This window comes from Monopterus albus, unplaced genomic scaffold (assembly GCF_001952655.1).
Source record: "Monopterus albus unplaced genomic scaffold, M_albus_1.0 scaffold90.1, whole genome shotgun sequence".
Classification (NCBI taxonomy): Eukaryota; Metazoa; Chordata; class Actinopteri; order Synbranchiformes; family Synbranchidae; genus Monopterus; species Monopterus albus.
Window position 1 is genome coordinate 262,203 of NW_018127970.1, and position 18,165 is coordinate 280,367.

The 18,165-nt window shown below is 40.0% G+C and overlaps 1 protein-coding gene across 2 annotated transcripts; it reads right to left on the reverse strand.

The window, feature by feature from the left end:
• Positions 1-14: 14 nt before the first annotated feature.
• On the reverse strand, positions 15-17,315 carry shprh (SNF2 histone linker PHD RING helicase). 2 transcript variants are annotated; one of them, XM_020607975.1, is made up of 30 exons: positions 17,162-17,315; positions 15,438-16,019; positions 14,744-14,873; positions 14,336-14,554; positions 13,850-13,928; positions 13,252-13,402; positions 13,058-13,160; positions 12,707-12,966; positions 11,974-12,615; positions 10,643-10,894; positions 10,388-10,466; positions 10,064-10,227; positions 9,573-9,829; positions 7,645-7,766; positions 7,371-7,459; positions 6,997-7,089; positions 6,722-6,829; positions 6,318-6,460; positions 6,062-6,235; positions 5,829-5,891; positions 5,514-5,739; positions 4,968-5,105; positions 4,231-4,332; positions 4,038-4,109; positions 3,376-3,564; positions 3,098-3,190; positions 2,931-3,017; positions 1,945-2,123; positions 1,012-1,092; positions 15-889 (listed from the first exon to the last, which is right to left on the reverse strand). In XM_020607975.1, the coding sequence occupies exons 2-30, from the start codon at positions 16,008-16,010 to the stop codon at positions 793-795; spliced, it is 4,965 nt and encodes a 1,654-aa protein (XP_020463631.1). In that variant the 5' UTR covers positions 16,011-16,019; positions 17,162-17,315; the 3' UTR covers positions 15-792. The 2 variants fall into 2 exon arrangements, with proteins under 2 accessions (XP_020463631.1, XP_020463632.1); XM_020607976.1 differs by having other exon boundaries at positions 17,156-17,315.
• Between the last annotated feature and the right edge of the window lie 850 nt (positions 17,316-18,165).

Sequence of the window (18,165 nt, forward strand, 5' to 3'; positions counted from 1 at the left end):
AGGCAGAAAAACTCTTCACATTTTCTGACTTTTATGAGTTTAGTTTACAAGATTCGTTTCCAAGACACTGAATCAGCTTTTTTTTGTCTTGCAAATAAGACAGGCTTAAGTGTTCTGGCATTTGTTTCAAACAGACAAACAGTTTTAAGAAGGCTGTCTGGAAGAAGAGAACCCTGCTATAATCTCTCACTTTGTGCCTAATTGTGAAAAAGTGACTTGAGGAAGTAAACATCAGTGACTTCCTTCCTGCTTCAATTTTTACTTTTTAGAAAATCATAAAAAATAAAAATTAAAAAAAATCACTTGACAAAAAGAGCTGGTCTTGTAACATGTCGACACCCTTCCTTTGACAGACTTTTATTTCCTGAAGTTTGTAAGAATATGTCAATCACTGATATGATTTCAGCATTTGAATTCCTCCATATTCATGTGTCTCACCACACAGTGATGTCATATATAAATGCGCATAGTTAGACTAACACAACAACACTGTAGAATTTAGCCAAATGTAACTGTAACTAACACGTACCTGAAACAGTTACTGAGTCAGTAAAGTACAATTATGACAAAGGACCAAAATACACAAATACTTCAAAGAGATGTCAAATCTGACCTTAAATAAAGTTAAGAAACATGGTGTAGTTTATTCTAAAAGAATTGCTAAAATATCTTTTTGGGTAACTTCAAGATGTTCACATATAAAAATGGAATGTGCATAATTCGAGGACCTTTCTCACCACTGTGTAAAGAGTGAGCTCTCTTGGCCTCTTTTTCTTTAGCTGGTGTCCAGATTTACTCGAGTGGTTCAGTGTCTTCAGTAAACAGATCGGCCAGGTCAGCTACTGTCAGTACAGCCGCCTCTGAGTGCTTCATGGTTGTGCTGGTGTGACTACAATTCAAAAGATTTAAGTCAGGCAACAGGCACCTGCAACTCTTAAATGTAAAAATTCCTCTTTAAACGAATGGGTTTTAAATCCACATTTCAATGTTCTACATTCTATGTACGCTTACCTTTTCTCTGCAGTCTTTAGCATGGCCTGCATTCTTTCTTCAATTGTAGATTTTATGAGGAATCTGTGAACAAATGTTGGCCTGGGGGAAAGAGAGGATGGAAATGACACCAAATGTACAAAAGGATACTTGTCATAAAATGCACTACTAAGGTGAATCCACACAACACCCATGGTTCCTTATGGATTTCCACCCAATTAAAGATATACCAGTCACAAAGTGACTGTTATTTAAAGACAGTGCAGCCTTGGTCAAGATGTACAATAAGTCCGAACTTTCCCACCTATTAGCAGGAAAAGAAACTAGCATGAGTTTAGAACTGAAGCTGCAGACAGGTCGCTTGGTGCCATCTATAGGCAAGGAAGTGGTTTCAGCAATGGTGAGTCAAATATAACATTTTAAATGGTAAAGCTGTCATAGTATGTACAGTGCCTGGCAAAAGTATTCATAGCCCTTGAATTTTTCCACATTTTGTCACATTACAACCACAAACTTAAATGTATTTTATTGGGATTTTATGTGATAGACCAACACAAAGTATCACATAATTGTGAAGTGGAAGGAAAATGATACATGGTGTTCAAGATTTTTTACAAATAAAAATCTGAAAAGTGTGGCGTGCATATGTATTCAGCCCCCTTTACTCTCATATCCCTAAATAAAATCCAGTGCAACCATCTGCCTTCAGAAGTCACCTAATCAGTAAATAGAGTCCACCTGTGTGTAATTCAATCTCAGTATACTTTGTGTTGGTCTGTCACATAAAATCCCAAAAATCCCAACATTTAAGTTTGTGGTTGTAATGTGACAAAATGTGGAAAAATTCAAGGGCTATGAATACTTTTGCAAGGCACTGTATGTTGCAACACTAAAATCTAAATTTGCAGGTCCAAACACCCAGAAAAGTTCCCTATGACCTACTGGCACACTTACTTGGTTTGGCCAATCCGGTGCACCCTGCCAATGGCTTGAAGCTCGTGAGCTGGGTTCAGGATCGGCTCAACCAGCAACACGTGAGTCGCTTCGATGATGTTCAGACCATTGGAGCCCGTGTGAAGGGGAAGGAGGAGAATGTTGATATTCTCTTCATATTTAAAGGAGCTCAGATTCTCCTGGAAAGTTAGTAATGTTACAGTCACATGTGGGTCAAATGATGCCTATCAAGTAACATTTCTGGCATGATTTTGAACAAAAGGATGAGTGATGTTTCTATAAATATAAATATCTAAAAGGTAGGATTAAGATAGTAATGAGCTGACAGTTTCACAGTGACCAAATGGAACAAATGGAACTAATTCTTAATTTTAAATGAAACTACATTTACAAAAAAAACTTTGTTTAAAAGTTCAGAAAATAAAATAACAACATTGACTGCAGGTTTTATAGAGTTTCAACCAATCGGTGGTCAGAGAGGAGAACCTCCATCATATACACTTGTCCTTCTGTTTGTCATTGTCTCTACCAGCAGGGTGCCTCACTAACTCTGAAGATGGATTTCCATCAAATGTTTTGACATATGGTACAGGGACAACAGATTAGATTTTGGTGGTGAACTAGACACCATTGCAGAATTATTTTTATTTATTTAACCAGGGAAAATAAGCACCTGAAGTCAAAGCCTCTTTTTCAGAGTAGTTTTCCCCCCAAAGGAATATCTGCACATCGATAAATCAATTTAATTTGGGTGTAACAGCAACTGGCTGAGTTGGTTCAGGATGTATATCAATGTAAATCTATGTACTTGAAAATGTCGTTAAAGAAGCTTTTTGTGACAACTGAAATTGTCCAGAAGGGGTAAGCCCTATCTGTTGTAATCATGGTGCACTGTGCAGAATAAAGCAAAGCACATAAAAGTAGATGTGTAGCTGTGCTGTGAAGTAACGAGCACATACAGATTTTGTGACAATACAAATTCAAACCTGGAATTTGTGAATCCCATTGATTTGTGAGAACTCCATGTTGTTGTCAAACAAAGCCTTAGCGATAATGTCCAGGACGCTCTGCCACTGAAACAGAAACAAACTGGGTCAGATCCAAACTCACTATTGCTAAAAAATCTTGTAGAGTAGGAAAAGTTTACAATTACCGTGGAGAAGACAAGACACTTGGCCCCGGGGTCGGTCACTTGAATCTTCTTCAGCGTTCTCACCACTGCCTCGACTTTGGTAGAGTGGCTTCCCTGACAGAAACGGCAAGAGGAAAGTTAGATTATTGTGTTAATTAATAAACAAATTTACTTGACCAATTCTTTGTTAAATCGCAATCACATAACCAAACATTCCCAGCATCCACATCCTGACATAATAAAAATCAAAATTCCAATCTGGGCCCATTTTACATGAGGATGGTGTGTTACTGACTGACCTTGACTGGGATGTCCTGGTCCTGGTTGGACGACTGAGTGGTGAACACATAGGAGATCTCTGTGTGGGACGTGGTCTGCCTACAAATGGCACACTTGATGGCACGACGCCTTGAGCCCACACTGTACTGCTCCACGATGATAGAAATACACTCATTACAGAAGCAGTGCCCACAGGTCAGCACTGCCCACTGGAACAGAGACAGAAGAAGCTATTATTACAAAGGACGACACCAATGGGATCCTAGTTCATCACCAAAGTTTTAAAAGGTGTGATTTTTGCTGATGATTAAAAGAAAACACACATGTAGCAGTGCTGCAAAAATTCTACCCATCTGATAGACACACACCATATTAACCAAATACCAAATGTTAAACAAACAAATCCTTGATGTAATTACAGTCCCTGATAAGAGGGTTTACATAAGGTGAAGTGTTCCGTTTCCTTCTCCGCTGACTGAAAGGCACATTTTTTTCCAGGCTACAAAGCAGCAGGTTTTAATTTTAACCATAAAAGTAAGTCAGTGTTTAAAAATTGTCAGGTCAGTTGTGAGTAGGGAAGCTGCATTATACAGTCAACAAAGAAACACTGGCATAAATAAAGTAACATAATGTAAGACACTCATACTTTACAAATTCGTCCTTACAGCTACACAAAGCTCACCTCCTGTCCCAGGGGCCGGGCACAAATGGGACATGGCTCTGGGTTCAGGCCTCCAGTAGACTTGTCCTGGGACTGCAACAAAGGAATTGATGTTGTTTGGAGGTAGATCATATCCACACAATTTCAGATAAAGTCTCTGAACGAGGCAAAATAAAATATATGTGCTTTGTAGTTACTATCAAATATAAATTACCTTCTCCAGATTTGTGAGATACAGAAACTGACCGAGCTTCTTTTGGAGCTGGGACTTGGCGACTGCCTGATCGTTCAAAAGCTTGACTCTGTTCTGCTCCACCTAGAAGCAAAACAACCAAGGGCAGAGGTCAGCAACGCGATAAGAACAGTCAAGGCAGAATATTACATTCCTGAAAACTTTGAGTAATGCAAGGCATTAATGGGTCGGAGGCAATCTCTGGCCCTCAGATGATTGTATTACAGCTATATTATGTTTATGTTAATGTTTAGGTGTCTAATCAACCCTTTCATTACTGTTCACTGCAGTTCATTGTGAAACAATGATCCACAACAGAACACAACAGTGCCGAAGGTGTTTATATCTGTGGAAGCTGGTTACAGTATGTTGGCCGGAAGCTGGAGGTACATTGTGTAAAGAGTGCTGCAGGAAGCAAGCATATCAGATGGTTGTGTGGCCCAAAACAAAGTTAATGCGCTGCCCAGCCTGGGGATTACGATACACCAAGAACTATTGTTTTACCTGAGATTTATCGAGTTTTATCCCCTTGTTAAAGGATTGTTTGGGAGTTATTCCTCCATCTGAGGACAGAGTATATGATGTACAGATTGTAAAGCCAAATGTGTGATTTATGATACAGAGCTATATAAATTATTTTTACGGTTTTGTACTGTTTAAATGGGACAGACTGAGATAACCAAGCTGTGTTAAAAGACATATCACTGTCTTTAAATTACCTCGTGTGGCTCGATGATGTGCAGCAGTTTGGGCTTTGGCTCGTCAGGCAGACGCACACGTAGCCTCTCAGTGGCCCTACCGAGCTCGTCGATGGCCGACACGTGATTCCGCAGCACCATCCAGTACTCATGCAGCACCTGAGGAGACATAGAGTCAGCTTTCACTCCAGTCTCTTTACCAACATTTCTTCTATTTGGAGGAGTACTAAATATATGTGTAATTCTTACAGAAGAGCCATGACCCTCAGCAGAAGTGATGGTGATGCCTTTCCCGAGATTATTGTTCAGCACATACTCTGTTTAGGAACCAAAAATCTCCACCCAGCAGAGTTTCAGACTCCTCACAGTCACATTCTAGGATTATTATTGGATGCTTCACTTTTCTAAAAGTACCAACGACATTAGTTTGTCTCAACAGTCCTAATATTTTATGTGCATAATGTACAGCTTCTTCAGTTGTTTTAAAACGACGCCTTGTTGCTTGTACACAGGAGCAGGTTGTGCTTTCTTGAAAATGAAGAGAAGGGTTTAAGTATGTGCACAAACCTTGTACTCCTTCTTCCAGTTCTCAAACAGCTCCATGAAGATGTTGCCCTCCTCCACCAGCTCTGGGTCCATGCGTTTAGCTTTTCCAAAGGACAAGATGGCTTTCAGAGTGCGCTCAGTCTCACTGGCTGCCCATAGACCTCGGCTAGTGGTGGGGAGACGGTCATCCACCAGTCCCTCTTCATCCTCAATCATTTCTTCAAAGATGGCCATCTGACCCTTCACCCTGCCAGGGATCTTTTCTGATTAATCAGCCATATGTTTTCATGCAATCTGATTAATAATCGGAAAGATATTTTTAACTGCTCTACTTACGTGTGAGCAAACAGCTTGGACTCATAATCTGTGAAAAGTTCATCTGCTTTGCAAAAAACACAGCTAAAATATGACAAGAGAAACAATAATTATAAAATAATCCCAGTTTAAAAAGCAAACTTTCATTGTCTCTTGTTATACAGATTAAAAAGCCACGCTAAAATGCACATGTAGTTTTCAAGTGTGTGGTTTTCAAAATGAAAACAAAACTGGCTAAGCCAAAAAATGCTTACTTATTGAGGGGGAGTCTCATAGGTCTGAGGTGACAAATGGTGGCCTCGTCAATCACTTTTTTTGAAGGTGGACCTTCAAGACTCTTCACTGCATCTTGCACAATCTTTTGGGATTTCATCAGATCTTGCATTTGCTTAGTGAGCAGGAACTGTAGACCGCAGGCGTCACGGAACCTGTAGGACACACATTTGCTTTTAGCATGTTTATGTAAGGACACCGACGACTGTCTTATTTTGAAATAAATCAACAGTTTACTTGTCAGCCATGGAGAGCTTGTGGGATTGTTGTTTGTAGCTGGATGTCAACTCATTTTTGACACGGGACACCAGCTCATCATCAGTGGAGCAGCGACTCGCCCTCTGGATAACATCCAGCCACCAGGGAGAGTTCAGCTTAACCTTCAGAAAAAAGTTAATCAAAAGGTTTTTTTCTTTTTTTACATTTAATCTATTTTATAATTATATGTAAATAAATAACAAGTAAAATTTGACCTCAACAAATTTGATATATCAAGAAAATAATTTTTTGTCTTAAGTATAAGGTCTTAATTACTCCAAATACAGACCAATCTAACTTCAGTGTGTCAAAATATTAGGTTATTTGGCAGATTAGATGTTATTTTTATGTAACATGAATACAGATGCGAAGAAATTAATCACTTTGCGTTTTAGCTCTTTGATGTTCTGCAACACTGGCTGCAGAGCCTGATGGGCGTCTGCCACCTCGGAGTTGTATTTGGTCATGTAGTGCTGTCGCAGCTGCTCAGCCTATAGGGACAAAGAGAGAGAAAGACAGTGGGCACAGCTGCAATGGCCATTCTTCACAATAAGATATCCAATAACAAGCAACAAAACAAGTTTTATTGTTAGTATTAATGACTGCTAATTCCTCACTGGGCTAAGTGTTTTATGATTGAGAAATATTTATAAATTACCTCCTCCCTTAATCGGTCATCTCTTAGCGTAGGAGGTATCCCAGGATGCTTTGCACTTAGCAGTTCCATGAGATTGTGTGTAGCATGAAGCCTCTGTTTTATCACCATGGTAAAAAAAATAAAATAAAAAAAGTAATTAGGCATTTTGTATTTATACATAAACCATAAAGTCACTGTAATATTTACTTTGATTAAATACTACATCCATCAGGAATCAATATTCTTTCAATCAACAGCATGTGCTTCAGTCTGATTTGATGCCATTTTTCATTATATTTGAGCAGATGTCTCTTTTGTCAGATTTATCTCAGTAGTGAAACTCTTCATTTGTTAATCACAGACATGAAAAAGACAAATGGGATGAGGCCATTTACCTGTAATGAATCTGTTTTCAGTCTGTCTTTGTGCTCCTCTGATGAACGAAGAACTTCTCTATACATCTCTGCTGCTTCTACAAACTCACCTGCAGGTGGTAAAGGAAACAGTTATTGTTAGTGTGTCCATTACACACAGAGTATTCAGACACATGGTACATGATGACAAAACATCTCTGTTGGCAGACACAGATGAGATCATGGCTTGTGTTTTCATTGAACTGATTGAAACAGGGAGGAGAGGGTGCACAAGTAGAGAAGAGAGGCTGTATACCTCTGATGATGTGGATTCCAGCCAGGCCATTGAGAGCACACACCAACTGTCTGTGAGCTTCTTCACACTCCACTCGACATTTCTTCTGCAGGGACTTCAGGAGCTCCTCCATTGTCATGGTGCTGGGGAGGGGACAGACAAACCAATTTAATAAACCCACCAAAGCAAAGGTTGCTGAGGTCTATTACTGTTACTAATGCTGTGATACTAGTCTAGCATGGTTGTTGATGAACTGTTGCAGCTACAGTGCCTTGCGAAAGTATTCGGCCCCCTTGAACTTTGCGACCTTTTGCCACATTTCAGGCTTCAAACATAAAGATATAAAACTGTAATTTTTTGCGAAGAATCAACAACAAGTGGGACACAATCATGAAGTGGAACGAAATTTATTGGATATGTCAAACTTTTTTAACAAATAAAAAACTGAAAAATTGGGCATGCAAAATTATTCAGCCCCCTTAAGTTAATACTTTGTAGCGCCACCTTTTGCTGCGATTACAGCTGTAAGTCACTTGGGGTATGTCTCTATCAGTTTTGCACATCGAGAGACGGAAATTTTTGCCCATTCCTCCTTGCAAAACAGCTCGAGCTCAGTGAGGTTGGATAGAGAGCGTTTGTGAACAGCAGTTTTCAGTTCTTTCCACAGATTCTCAATTGGATTCAGGTCTGGACTTTGACTTGGCCATTCTAACACCTGGATATGTTTATTTGTGAACCATTCCATTGTAGATTTTGCTTTATGTTTTGGATCATTGTCTTGTTGGAAGACAAATCTCCGTCCCAGTCTCAGGTCTTTTGCAGACTCCATCAGGTTTCCTTCCAGAATGGTCCTGTATTTGGCTCCATCCATCTTCCCATCAATTTGAACCATCTTCCCTGTCCCTGCTGAAGAAAAGCAGGCCCAAACCATGATGCTACCACCACCATGTTTGACAGTGGGGATGGTGTGTTCAGGGTGATGAGCTGTGTTGCTTTTACGCCAAACATAACGTTTTGCATTGTTGCCAAAAAGTTCGATTTTGGTTTCATCTGACCAGAGCACCTTCTTCCACATGTTTGGTGTGTCTCCCAGGTGGCTTGTGGCAAACTTTAAACAACACTTTTTATGGATATCTTTAAGAAATGGCTTTCTTCTTGCCACTCTTCCATAAAGGCCAGATTTGTGCAGTATACGACTGATTGTTGTCCTATGGACAGAGTCTCCCACCTCAGCTGTAGATCTCTGCAGTTCATCCAGAGTGATCATGGGCCTCTTGGCTGCATCTCTGATCAGTCTTCTCCTTGTATGAGCTGAAAGTTTAGAGGGACGGCCAGGTCTTGGTAGATTTGCAGTGGTCTGATACTCCTTCCATTTCAATATTATCGCTTGCACAGTGCTCCTTGGGATGTTTAAAGCTTGGGAAATCTTTTTGTATCCAAATCCGGCTTTAAACTTCTCCACAACAGTATCTCAGACCTGCCTGGTGTGTTCCTTGTTCTTCATGATGCTCTCTGCGCTTTAAACGGACCTCTGAGACTATCACAGTGCAGGTGCATTTATACGGAGACTTGATTACACACAGGTGGATTCTATTTATCATCATTAGTCATTTAGGTCAACATTGGATCATTCAGAGATCCTCACTGAACTTCTGGAGAGAGTTTGCTGCACTGAAAGTAAAGGGGCTGAATAATTTTGCACGCCCAATTTTTCAGTTTTTTATTTGTTAAAAAAGTTTGAAATATCCAATAAATTTCGTTCCACTTCATGATTGTGTCCCACTTGTTGTTGATTCTTCACAAAAAATTACAGTTTTATATCTTTATGTTTGAAGCCTGAAATGTGGCAAAAGGTCGCAAAGTTCAAGGGGGCCGAATACTTTCGCAAGGCACTGTACCTCTCTTCTCTAATGAGTACCTTGAAAAAGAGAATACCAAGGGTCATCTACCTTTTCTGCAGAGGCAGGAACTCCCCCCTAACAGCCTGTGGATGGCAGCAAGCCTGGCGCAGCCTCAGCAGTGGGCACAGGATGGTGTGGACGGTGCGGCGATCGAGGCTGCCAAGTTTCAGGCTCCAGTCTGAGATCTTCCTGAGTTTGACCAGAGCATCCTGGGAGCAGACCTCGTGCTGACGGTGGTAGAAGTGGCCCTCAACAGGGGAGAAGTGCAGCCAGTGCACCTCCTCTGTCTGAGGAGGGATCTGGATCTGGAAAAACAGAGGATGTAAAAAGGACAATCAGCCACTTCTGCCAAATGATCTGAAATGAGCACAAATCATATAATGTGTTACTATATTCATTAAAAACACGTTCATTGCACCTCAGGAAGATTGTCTTTTTGACACACTTAAAACATCCAGGATTCTTAAAATTAATTTATTCTTCTGTTTTGGAATTGAGCATTAAATACAATAACAGAAAAATAACTTTTATAATCCTACCTGATCAATGACATCTTTTTTAGCAGATCGCCACAGTAACTGAGCGACTGCGTTGTACAACAGTTCTGTGTTTCCACGTTGATATGGGCGATACAGCAGCTGGTCCCACCAGTGTTTCACCCAATATGGATCAACTCCCAAGAAAAGTACAAGGCCATACAGATCTGTACAGAAAACAACATCAGTTTAGGAAAGCTTCTGTCACCTTTGTCGTCTTAAGATCTTGATTTTTCAGTTACGAAGAGCCTAAAGAATATAATCACAGAGCCTCCTATTCAAGGATTGCTTAGTTACTAGGGAGATTTCTTAAAAAGATTTTCTTACCTTCTAAGCCTCTCTGGACAGGAGTGCCACTGACACACCAGCGGTTGACAGATGCAAGACGTAGAGCCATTTCTGCAGCCTGACAGTATCAATAAAAAGGAGCAATAACAAAGTTTCAATAAACAACACTGAAGTGAAGCACTGAAATGTTTAATATATTCAATGCAAGAATAATACAGATAAACTTATAAACACAAAACTCTTGTGTACCTAACAAAACTACAGGTCCTCACTTCTGGATTCTTTCTAACTGACCTTTGCAGTGGGACATTCAACCATCTGAGCCTCGTCCAGACAGATCCGCCACCACTCCACAGCTACCAGAGGGCTGGGAATGGCCATGTAGCGCTTCTGGTTGCGGAAGCGGCGCCCGTCCTTGCTGTTACTATGGGGAATGTCGACATAGTTGAGCTCTGAGCGCAGCACGTCGTAGGTGGTGATGACTACGTCCTGCTCAGCGAGCACATGTGGCTGGATGAATCCATGTTTCTTCACACCCTGATAAACCTGAGGTGAAAGCAGCCAGTGTGTCAGCATGTGCTCTTTGAACGCGTGAAGTAATGCAAGTTAAAATGCAAAGAAAAAGTGTGTACATACAAATAATAAAGAATTAAAGTGGCAGAGACCCCCACTGCAGGGCAGACAAGGAAGGGAAGGGAACAGTCACAGTAGATTCATGTTTAAACATTTCTTTATGCACAGCTGCAACTAACTTGAAATCAAAGACACTAAATTTCAACCATGTGTAGAAACATAACAGCAGCAACAAACGGACTGTGAACACAGCGTCTGCTGCAGAGAACACAACATCGCACTTATCTACGTTAATCATATAAAACCACCACTTAGGATAAAGCCATGTAGGTAACGTTAGGTAATGTTATCTTTTAGTGTAGTGAACATACCTCAACTCTCACTGGCCTCCATAATGCATGCTGTCCATGATAACTAAGATAGTGCATTTCAATGTTCTTTAGACAACATACACAAAACCAAAGAAACAGTGCACAGAGAGGCCAAGTAGCTATTTTTGTGCAAGCAACGTGACTATTTAGTTGCTCCTAGATATCATGTAAATTCACAGTATGTCACTTTTAACACAGTTGGGATATTTTACAGTTGGTGACCAGAGTGTGGTCTGAGGACCCCAGTGGACCTTAACAATCAATCTTTAAAAAGTAACTAGAATTAGCGTTTTACAGTTGTATGCCTCTGACAACCAGTCAAATTCACGGAGATGGGACTGAAATGAGGTCACTGACATTGGACCTCTGGTTGCCAAAATTTAAACAGTTCATCCTTGTGTCCAAGTGGACACGTAAACAGTTCATCCTTGTGTACAAGTGGACACTTCAGTCAAATTTGGAAAATTTTCCTCAAGGCGTTCCTGAGATTTCAGTCAAATTTGAAAAATTTTCCTCAAGGCGTTCCTGAGATAGCACATTCACAAGAATCATACGGATGGACAGACAACCCATAAACACTATGTCTCAGCGTGGAGGCAAAAAAAGGGTCAGATATGGAATCACTGTGTATCTGTTTTGGATAACATCTATCAATAGACTCATATTCATCTAGCTTCTCACCAGCACCCGGAGCGAGGAGGACCTGATGTGTCGGTTGATCTCCTCCACCCACTGGTGGCAGATGGAGCTGGGGGAGATGATGAGAGTGGCACCAGTTGAGACGGGTTTCATGGCCACCAGGCAGTGAGGGCAATAGAAAGGTGTTGTTTCAAGGCTTTCCTCTTTGTAGTTAACACAGTCTGCATGCTGCCACAACTGACAGTTCATACACTGGACACGTGCCTTGTAGTCAATGATGCCCAGTTCACCACAGATGCACTCAAATCGGTAGTCTGGGGTGTTGAAAGGGACCACAGATGCTCTGGTGGGGGTTTCTGTTTCTTCCTGTGAATCAAGCTGAGGAGCTTCTCCCTTGGCTTTAGGTACATCACCCATTCTCAGCATGTCTTGTGTATCTGATTCACTTTTATCCTCAGACATCTGCATGCATGTTGTGGATGTATCTAGCCCGTCATCTGACTGATCTGCTTTCTCACTTAGACTTTCATCCCATTCCTTCTTTGTTTCTGTTTCCTCTGCAGGACAGTCAGAGCTCGGATCTCCTTGATCATCTGTAAGCGAGTTTTGAAGAGCTGCTTCTGCCTTCTCTTTTGCTCGTCTCTGAAACATTTTCCTGGGTATGTTCTCTGTGTATTTTGAACTCTAAAAAGAAGAAAACAGACAAACATTAGATGTTACAGCAGAGGATTATTGGCAACATAAAAGAGTTGTATTAGAAGGTGTTTATTCTCACAGACTTGGATGCTCCTGTAAATCTTTTCTTGGTTGCTTTGTAGTTCTTTCCCAGCTTGAATGAGCCGGCCAAGCCACGACCTTTGACCCGGTCAACCAGGCCTTCATCTATCAGCTTCGCCAGTGTTTTCTTGGTGTGGTTGCGGTTCTTTAAGAGGTCATAACCATAAGTGGCACGGATATAAGTGAAGACAGCATTGACTGAGGCTCCTCTGCCAGATCTCATCTCCTTTATTGCAGTGAGCAGCATGACACGTACAGCTGCAGAAAAATAAACATGTGGTAAAAGCTCGACTTAAAGTGCAATATTAGCAAAAGCGGCAATGTCTGAGACCTTTGGGGGAGTACATACTTGGGTAGGACACCTTCATTTTAGGCTGAGCTTCAGACTTGCAGCGAATAGCCTTCTCTTTTTCCAGTGGAGGAGGAGGAACAAAGTAATTCACAGATTTTCCCTGCAAATGAAAAGATATAAAACATCATGAGAATGTATAGTCTTTTATATTTCACTGTTCAGCTTGTGCTCTGTATACAGTGCTTCCTCACCACAGGCAGTGTAAGGGCCTCCTGCTCCAGATCCTGGCGTGTGTGAAACAGGATGAGAGCCAAAACTTCCACCGTTTTTCCCAGCCCCATTTCATCAGCCAGGATCCCACCAGGCCATTCAAAACCAGCCAGTGGAAATTCTCGAATTAAGCTGAAAAAACAAACATATATCACTGGAGATGGCACACATCTGATACATGCAAAAACCCCCAGATATAACTACTGTATACAGCCACCTTTGTGCCAGGGTAAAGGGTCAATTCATCCAAATTACAAAAAGACATGTGGGTATATTTCCATGCAAATAGTTTTGGGATTTATGTGCTGAGGTTGTGGAACACCTGCCTCTGAAACATCTACTGCTGCAACAGCTGCAGTAAAATAGGGGTGAATGAAAATTCATTTTTGGTACGTAAAGACATGAAAAAGTCTATGTAAGAAATTATACAAAAAAGTGTCTTTTCAGATTCAATATACCTGAGTGGGCAGATTTAACTTGGGTAAGGGGGAAGATACAGCATATGTTTGTGTAAGTGTGTGTTTGTGGACGTGATTTGGCTGAACTGACAAATTAACATGAGGTGATTTGAGTTCTTACCAGCCGGTAAAAGGGTTGTAAAACAACTTCTTGCCACACAAAGTAACCAGCTCCCGCCAGAGGAAATGCAATGACTGTTCTGCAAAGAAATTATAAAAACTGAATATTTTTTGCAATCAGTAGCCAGCTGCCAGTGTATTAGCTAGATTCTACTTAGTTTTTGTTGAATCTATTTTAGAGAGGTGTTGGTTGAGCTTTATGGTCATTATGATAACTATAGTGCATTTTACTGGAAGGTGTTTCTAATATTTTGAACACCCCATTTATATCAGTGAAGGCAGGCTAAGGGACAGAAACATCTATGGCAACTGAGTGTATACAATTTGTAGCTTGAATGGGATTAAAAGTGGAAAAAACCCACTTTATCATCATTCAAATTTCTAAGGTTTCCATCTTAAAACAAAATCAAAATCCATCTAAAGGAAGGTTTATGTGTGTAGCAAGTGAATGCACTGGTGTACTAGACAAGAAGAGCAAAGTTCCTACCTTTAGGAGACGTGTTCCTGTATTTTTCTCTCCTCAGCATCCAGTTGACAGCCTGGCTCTGATAGGGTCTGAGCACCGGAATCAGAGCCTTGTGCTGGACATCGTAGATCACCTCCTGGCTTTCTCTCTGGTGCAAATGTCTGACATAATCATAGAGCTCCTCTACATTTTGCCTCTCCAAGTCGGTGTCACACTCTTCCTCTTCATTCTCTCCAACTTCTGCATAAAAAATACAGAAAAGAAACCATTTTTCAGACAGCATGTTAGAATATGGGTACTATTAATAGTTATGCAGGGTTATACTTAATTTAAACTACACATTGATTCACAATAAATTTAATGGCAAGGTTTACATGATATTAGAGAATTTGGATCAGCATGCATTAGACATCAGTACAAGACACCTACCAGGGATAATGAAATCATAGAAATATTCCATTAACTTCTGCATTAGTTGATTTGCTTTCTTCAGCCGAGCATTTCCCTCACTGAGAAACTCTGGCTTACTGAACCCAGTTTCAAGCAAGTAAATCCCCACCTGCCAAATGCAGACAGACAACATGTGAACCAGAGAACTTCAGCTGGTGACAGTGGATTTGGCTGACTACTGTTGTGCCTACATGTTTGTTTTGAATGAAAGTCTGCAGAGAGGACACCGTAGTGGCCTACGGGCTAAAGACAATATCCATGTACAACAATGCTCTTAGTTCAAGTCTAGATGTGTGCCTTATTTGCATGTCATTCCACATCACTATCCCATTATTTCCTGTCAATTCTCTACTTATTTCCCACTATTATCATGAATATCTGATGATGATTAAAACTTAACAAGGAAGAATGTGAAATAAATATTTTAAAATATTTTTCATTCCCATTCATTCACACAACTGTGAATTCTTTTTGCAGCAATGCAGCATAAAACACAATATAAATATGAAAGATAAACCCAACAGAAGCAGGTTAAAACTGAAGACTTTTAAAATGTGGTATTATACATGTGATTCAAAATAAAACAGGGTAAGATAAAGTAAGATAACGGCAACATGAGGAATCCAAATAGTTTATAAAGTACCAGATTTAAAGATACTTGTTGCATTCATACTTTGATTGACTCTTCTTTTTCTTGGTGGCAGAGCTGCACCACCCTCCTCTTCTGCAGCCAGTCAAGGTCCTCCAGGGGGATTCGACTGAGGCTGCACTCCGCTGTGCAAGTGTCCTCATCAGATCTCTGCTGCAGTCCTGAGCTCTCACTGCAGCTGGCACACCAACTGAGGCAGGGCTGGTCATTGATATGGTGGAGCGTGAACGCCTTCTGTTCAAAGTCAGATGGGAGCCAAGCTGGGTGGACACTGAACTCCCCAATGAGCGCCTTCCAGATGTGACATAGCTTCAACACTGGCACCACAGTCAGTGCCAGAGAGGCTGAAGCAGTGGTGCCCTCTGATGATGTACTAGGTTGTTCCTCTGTGAACTGGACAGAGCGAGGGCAGGCAGTCTCTATGAGAAAGGAGCTGCTGGGAGTAGGGTCAACTGGAAGAAGAGAGCAGGTTGGCATCTGGTCGTCATCCTCCTGGATCACCTCATTCTTGCGATCATCCAGCATGTTCCAGTTCAACCTCTTCTTGGCTTCTTCATCGACCCTCACAGGGGGGGCCCTCTTTCTTCGACTACTCATGGTTACACTCTACAAACACAATAAATGGAGTTTTGATTACAAAATAATCCCACCTTAAATATATTTAATATTACTTCAGTAGAATGTGACACAGGCATAGTGAGTAACTTTAACACCAAAAAGATCACTGCTGACAACTTTTAAAATTCAGAAATAAAATATCTTGACGTTTAAAATCCCCTAAATAAGGCTCAGTGATACAGACAAAAATAATACATGATAGAAAAATTTTAATAATCCTAAAAAATAACCCATGTACTGATTTTTAATGTCTTTAGACCATTATAAAAATAACTTGTGACAAAACTTTAGCAGTGTTTTAGCTATTCACTTCTCATTTTTGACTTCATCTAACCATTATTCTTTTTGAGTTTGAATGCAGTTATTGTAAACTGCTTTGAACAAAAACATCTGCAAAATTAACATAATGTAATATTTCCACATATAGATTGGTGGTTACCAACATTTCAGCTTTTAACCATTTATCTGCTTGTGACCCACACCACAAATTGGAGTCACAGTGTGGAGAACATTTCAGAAACTCACTTGGAGACTGAGTTTTGAAGCATACATACAGGTCCAAAGAAACAAAATTATTCTATATTTCAGCAGAAATAAAAAACAAATGCAAGGAAAGTCAGAAATAATAATTTTGAATAAGGGAAATGTTTTGGTTTCCCTTTATTATCTTGTTACCTCTAATAGTATTATCTTGGGACTTCCGGGTTAATGAGTGAATAAATATTTTCCAAATCCAGACAGGAAACAGTAGTTAAACAGTTGCCTCATGGTTTGTCACTCTAAGAGCCCAAATATTATTATTTTGTCTAAATTTAGAACGACACAACAAAATAACCTATATTTTCTACACTGGGTGGTATCGGTTTGTGCACTATAGATTTAACGTTATCCACCATGTTAGCACAATAATGTTAACAGCTGATTATTACTTATTATTATTACAGCTCAAAATATTGCAGTTGCTAGCTAGATAAATGTGTCAGTTCACTTTCATATGAGCTAAAGTTGTTGTTTTGTAACTAACGCTTTACTTAAAGTTACTATTAGGGGAAACAGGCAGCAGCACTGCAATGTATGAACACCGTTACACAATGATAACAGTAAACATGGAGATAAAAACAAACATTTACTTGTAGAGCCTCCTACAAGCTGACTTGGATTCTACCGCAGTTCCACAATTCGTTTCATGTTGCAGGAGGTCCAGATAATAAAAGAGATAGATCATTCAGCGAATTCTATGTTAGTAGACGCCATTTTTAAAATGCAGAAAATGACGTCAGCCAAAGAGGATGTTCGACAATAAAAGTCCGGCTTAATTATTACAGCTGCAATTTTGAATAGCGTTAATTCTGCTTTTATCTTATTGTATTTATTATTTATGTATTTACTGTATTTTATTTCATTACTTTTATTTATCTAGAAAGCCTCCTTAGATACATTATCTCTTTCACAAAGCGAGAGAACAGGCCAAAATGTCAACATATTATTTTGCCATATAACACAATAAAAAACACCCGTTTGAAAACAAAAATCACAACCATTTAGATACTGACGAACAGCTACACAGTCTGAACACAAAAGAAAAACAAAAAAAAAAAAATGAGGTAACTAATACTTGAGATCAAGTTGCTTTTTCATGTTTCTTCATTATGCAGTTTTATTTTTAAAATTTCAATCACAAACTAAAAATTCTGGATACAATTTTCCCATTCAAAAGAAGTTAATAGAAAAACTACACAGACATGTTTCTCTAATTTAATGGAAAACATTAAGTTTCTTCTTAAAACAAGTAATTTAACAAATAACCAAACGCACTTGAAAAAAATGCGCAATAACACACGGTAAAGGATAACTCTGAAATCTCATGTTTGGTGCAGCTGCATCAATTCAAGTGGCTTTTTATCATTATTATTTTACAGTGCTGTAACTTGATGCATATCTGCGCCTCGAGATGAACGTGTGCAGCTGCAAGTTCAAGCTTGTTGTTCGGACATTTGCATCAGCAGACTGCAGTTTTTTTTTTTTTTTTTGATGCATCGCGAGGCGGGCCGCTGGATCGGCTCATAGGCTCCATGTGATTCTGAAGGGAGTGTTTGGCTGAAAAAAAAATCCACTCTGCAGCATTTGAGAGCTG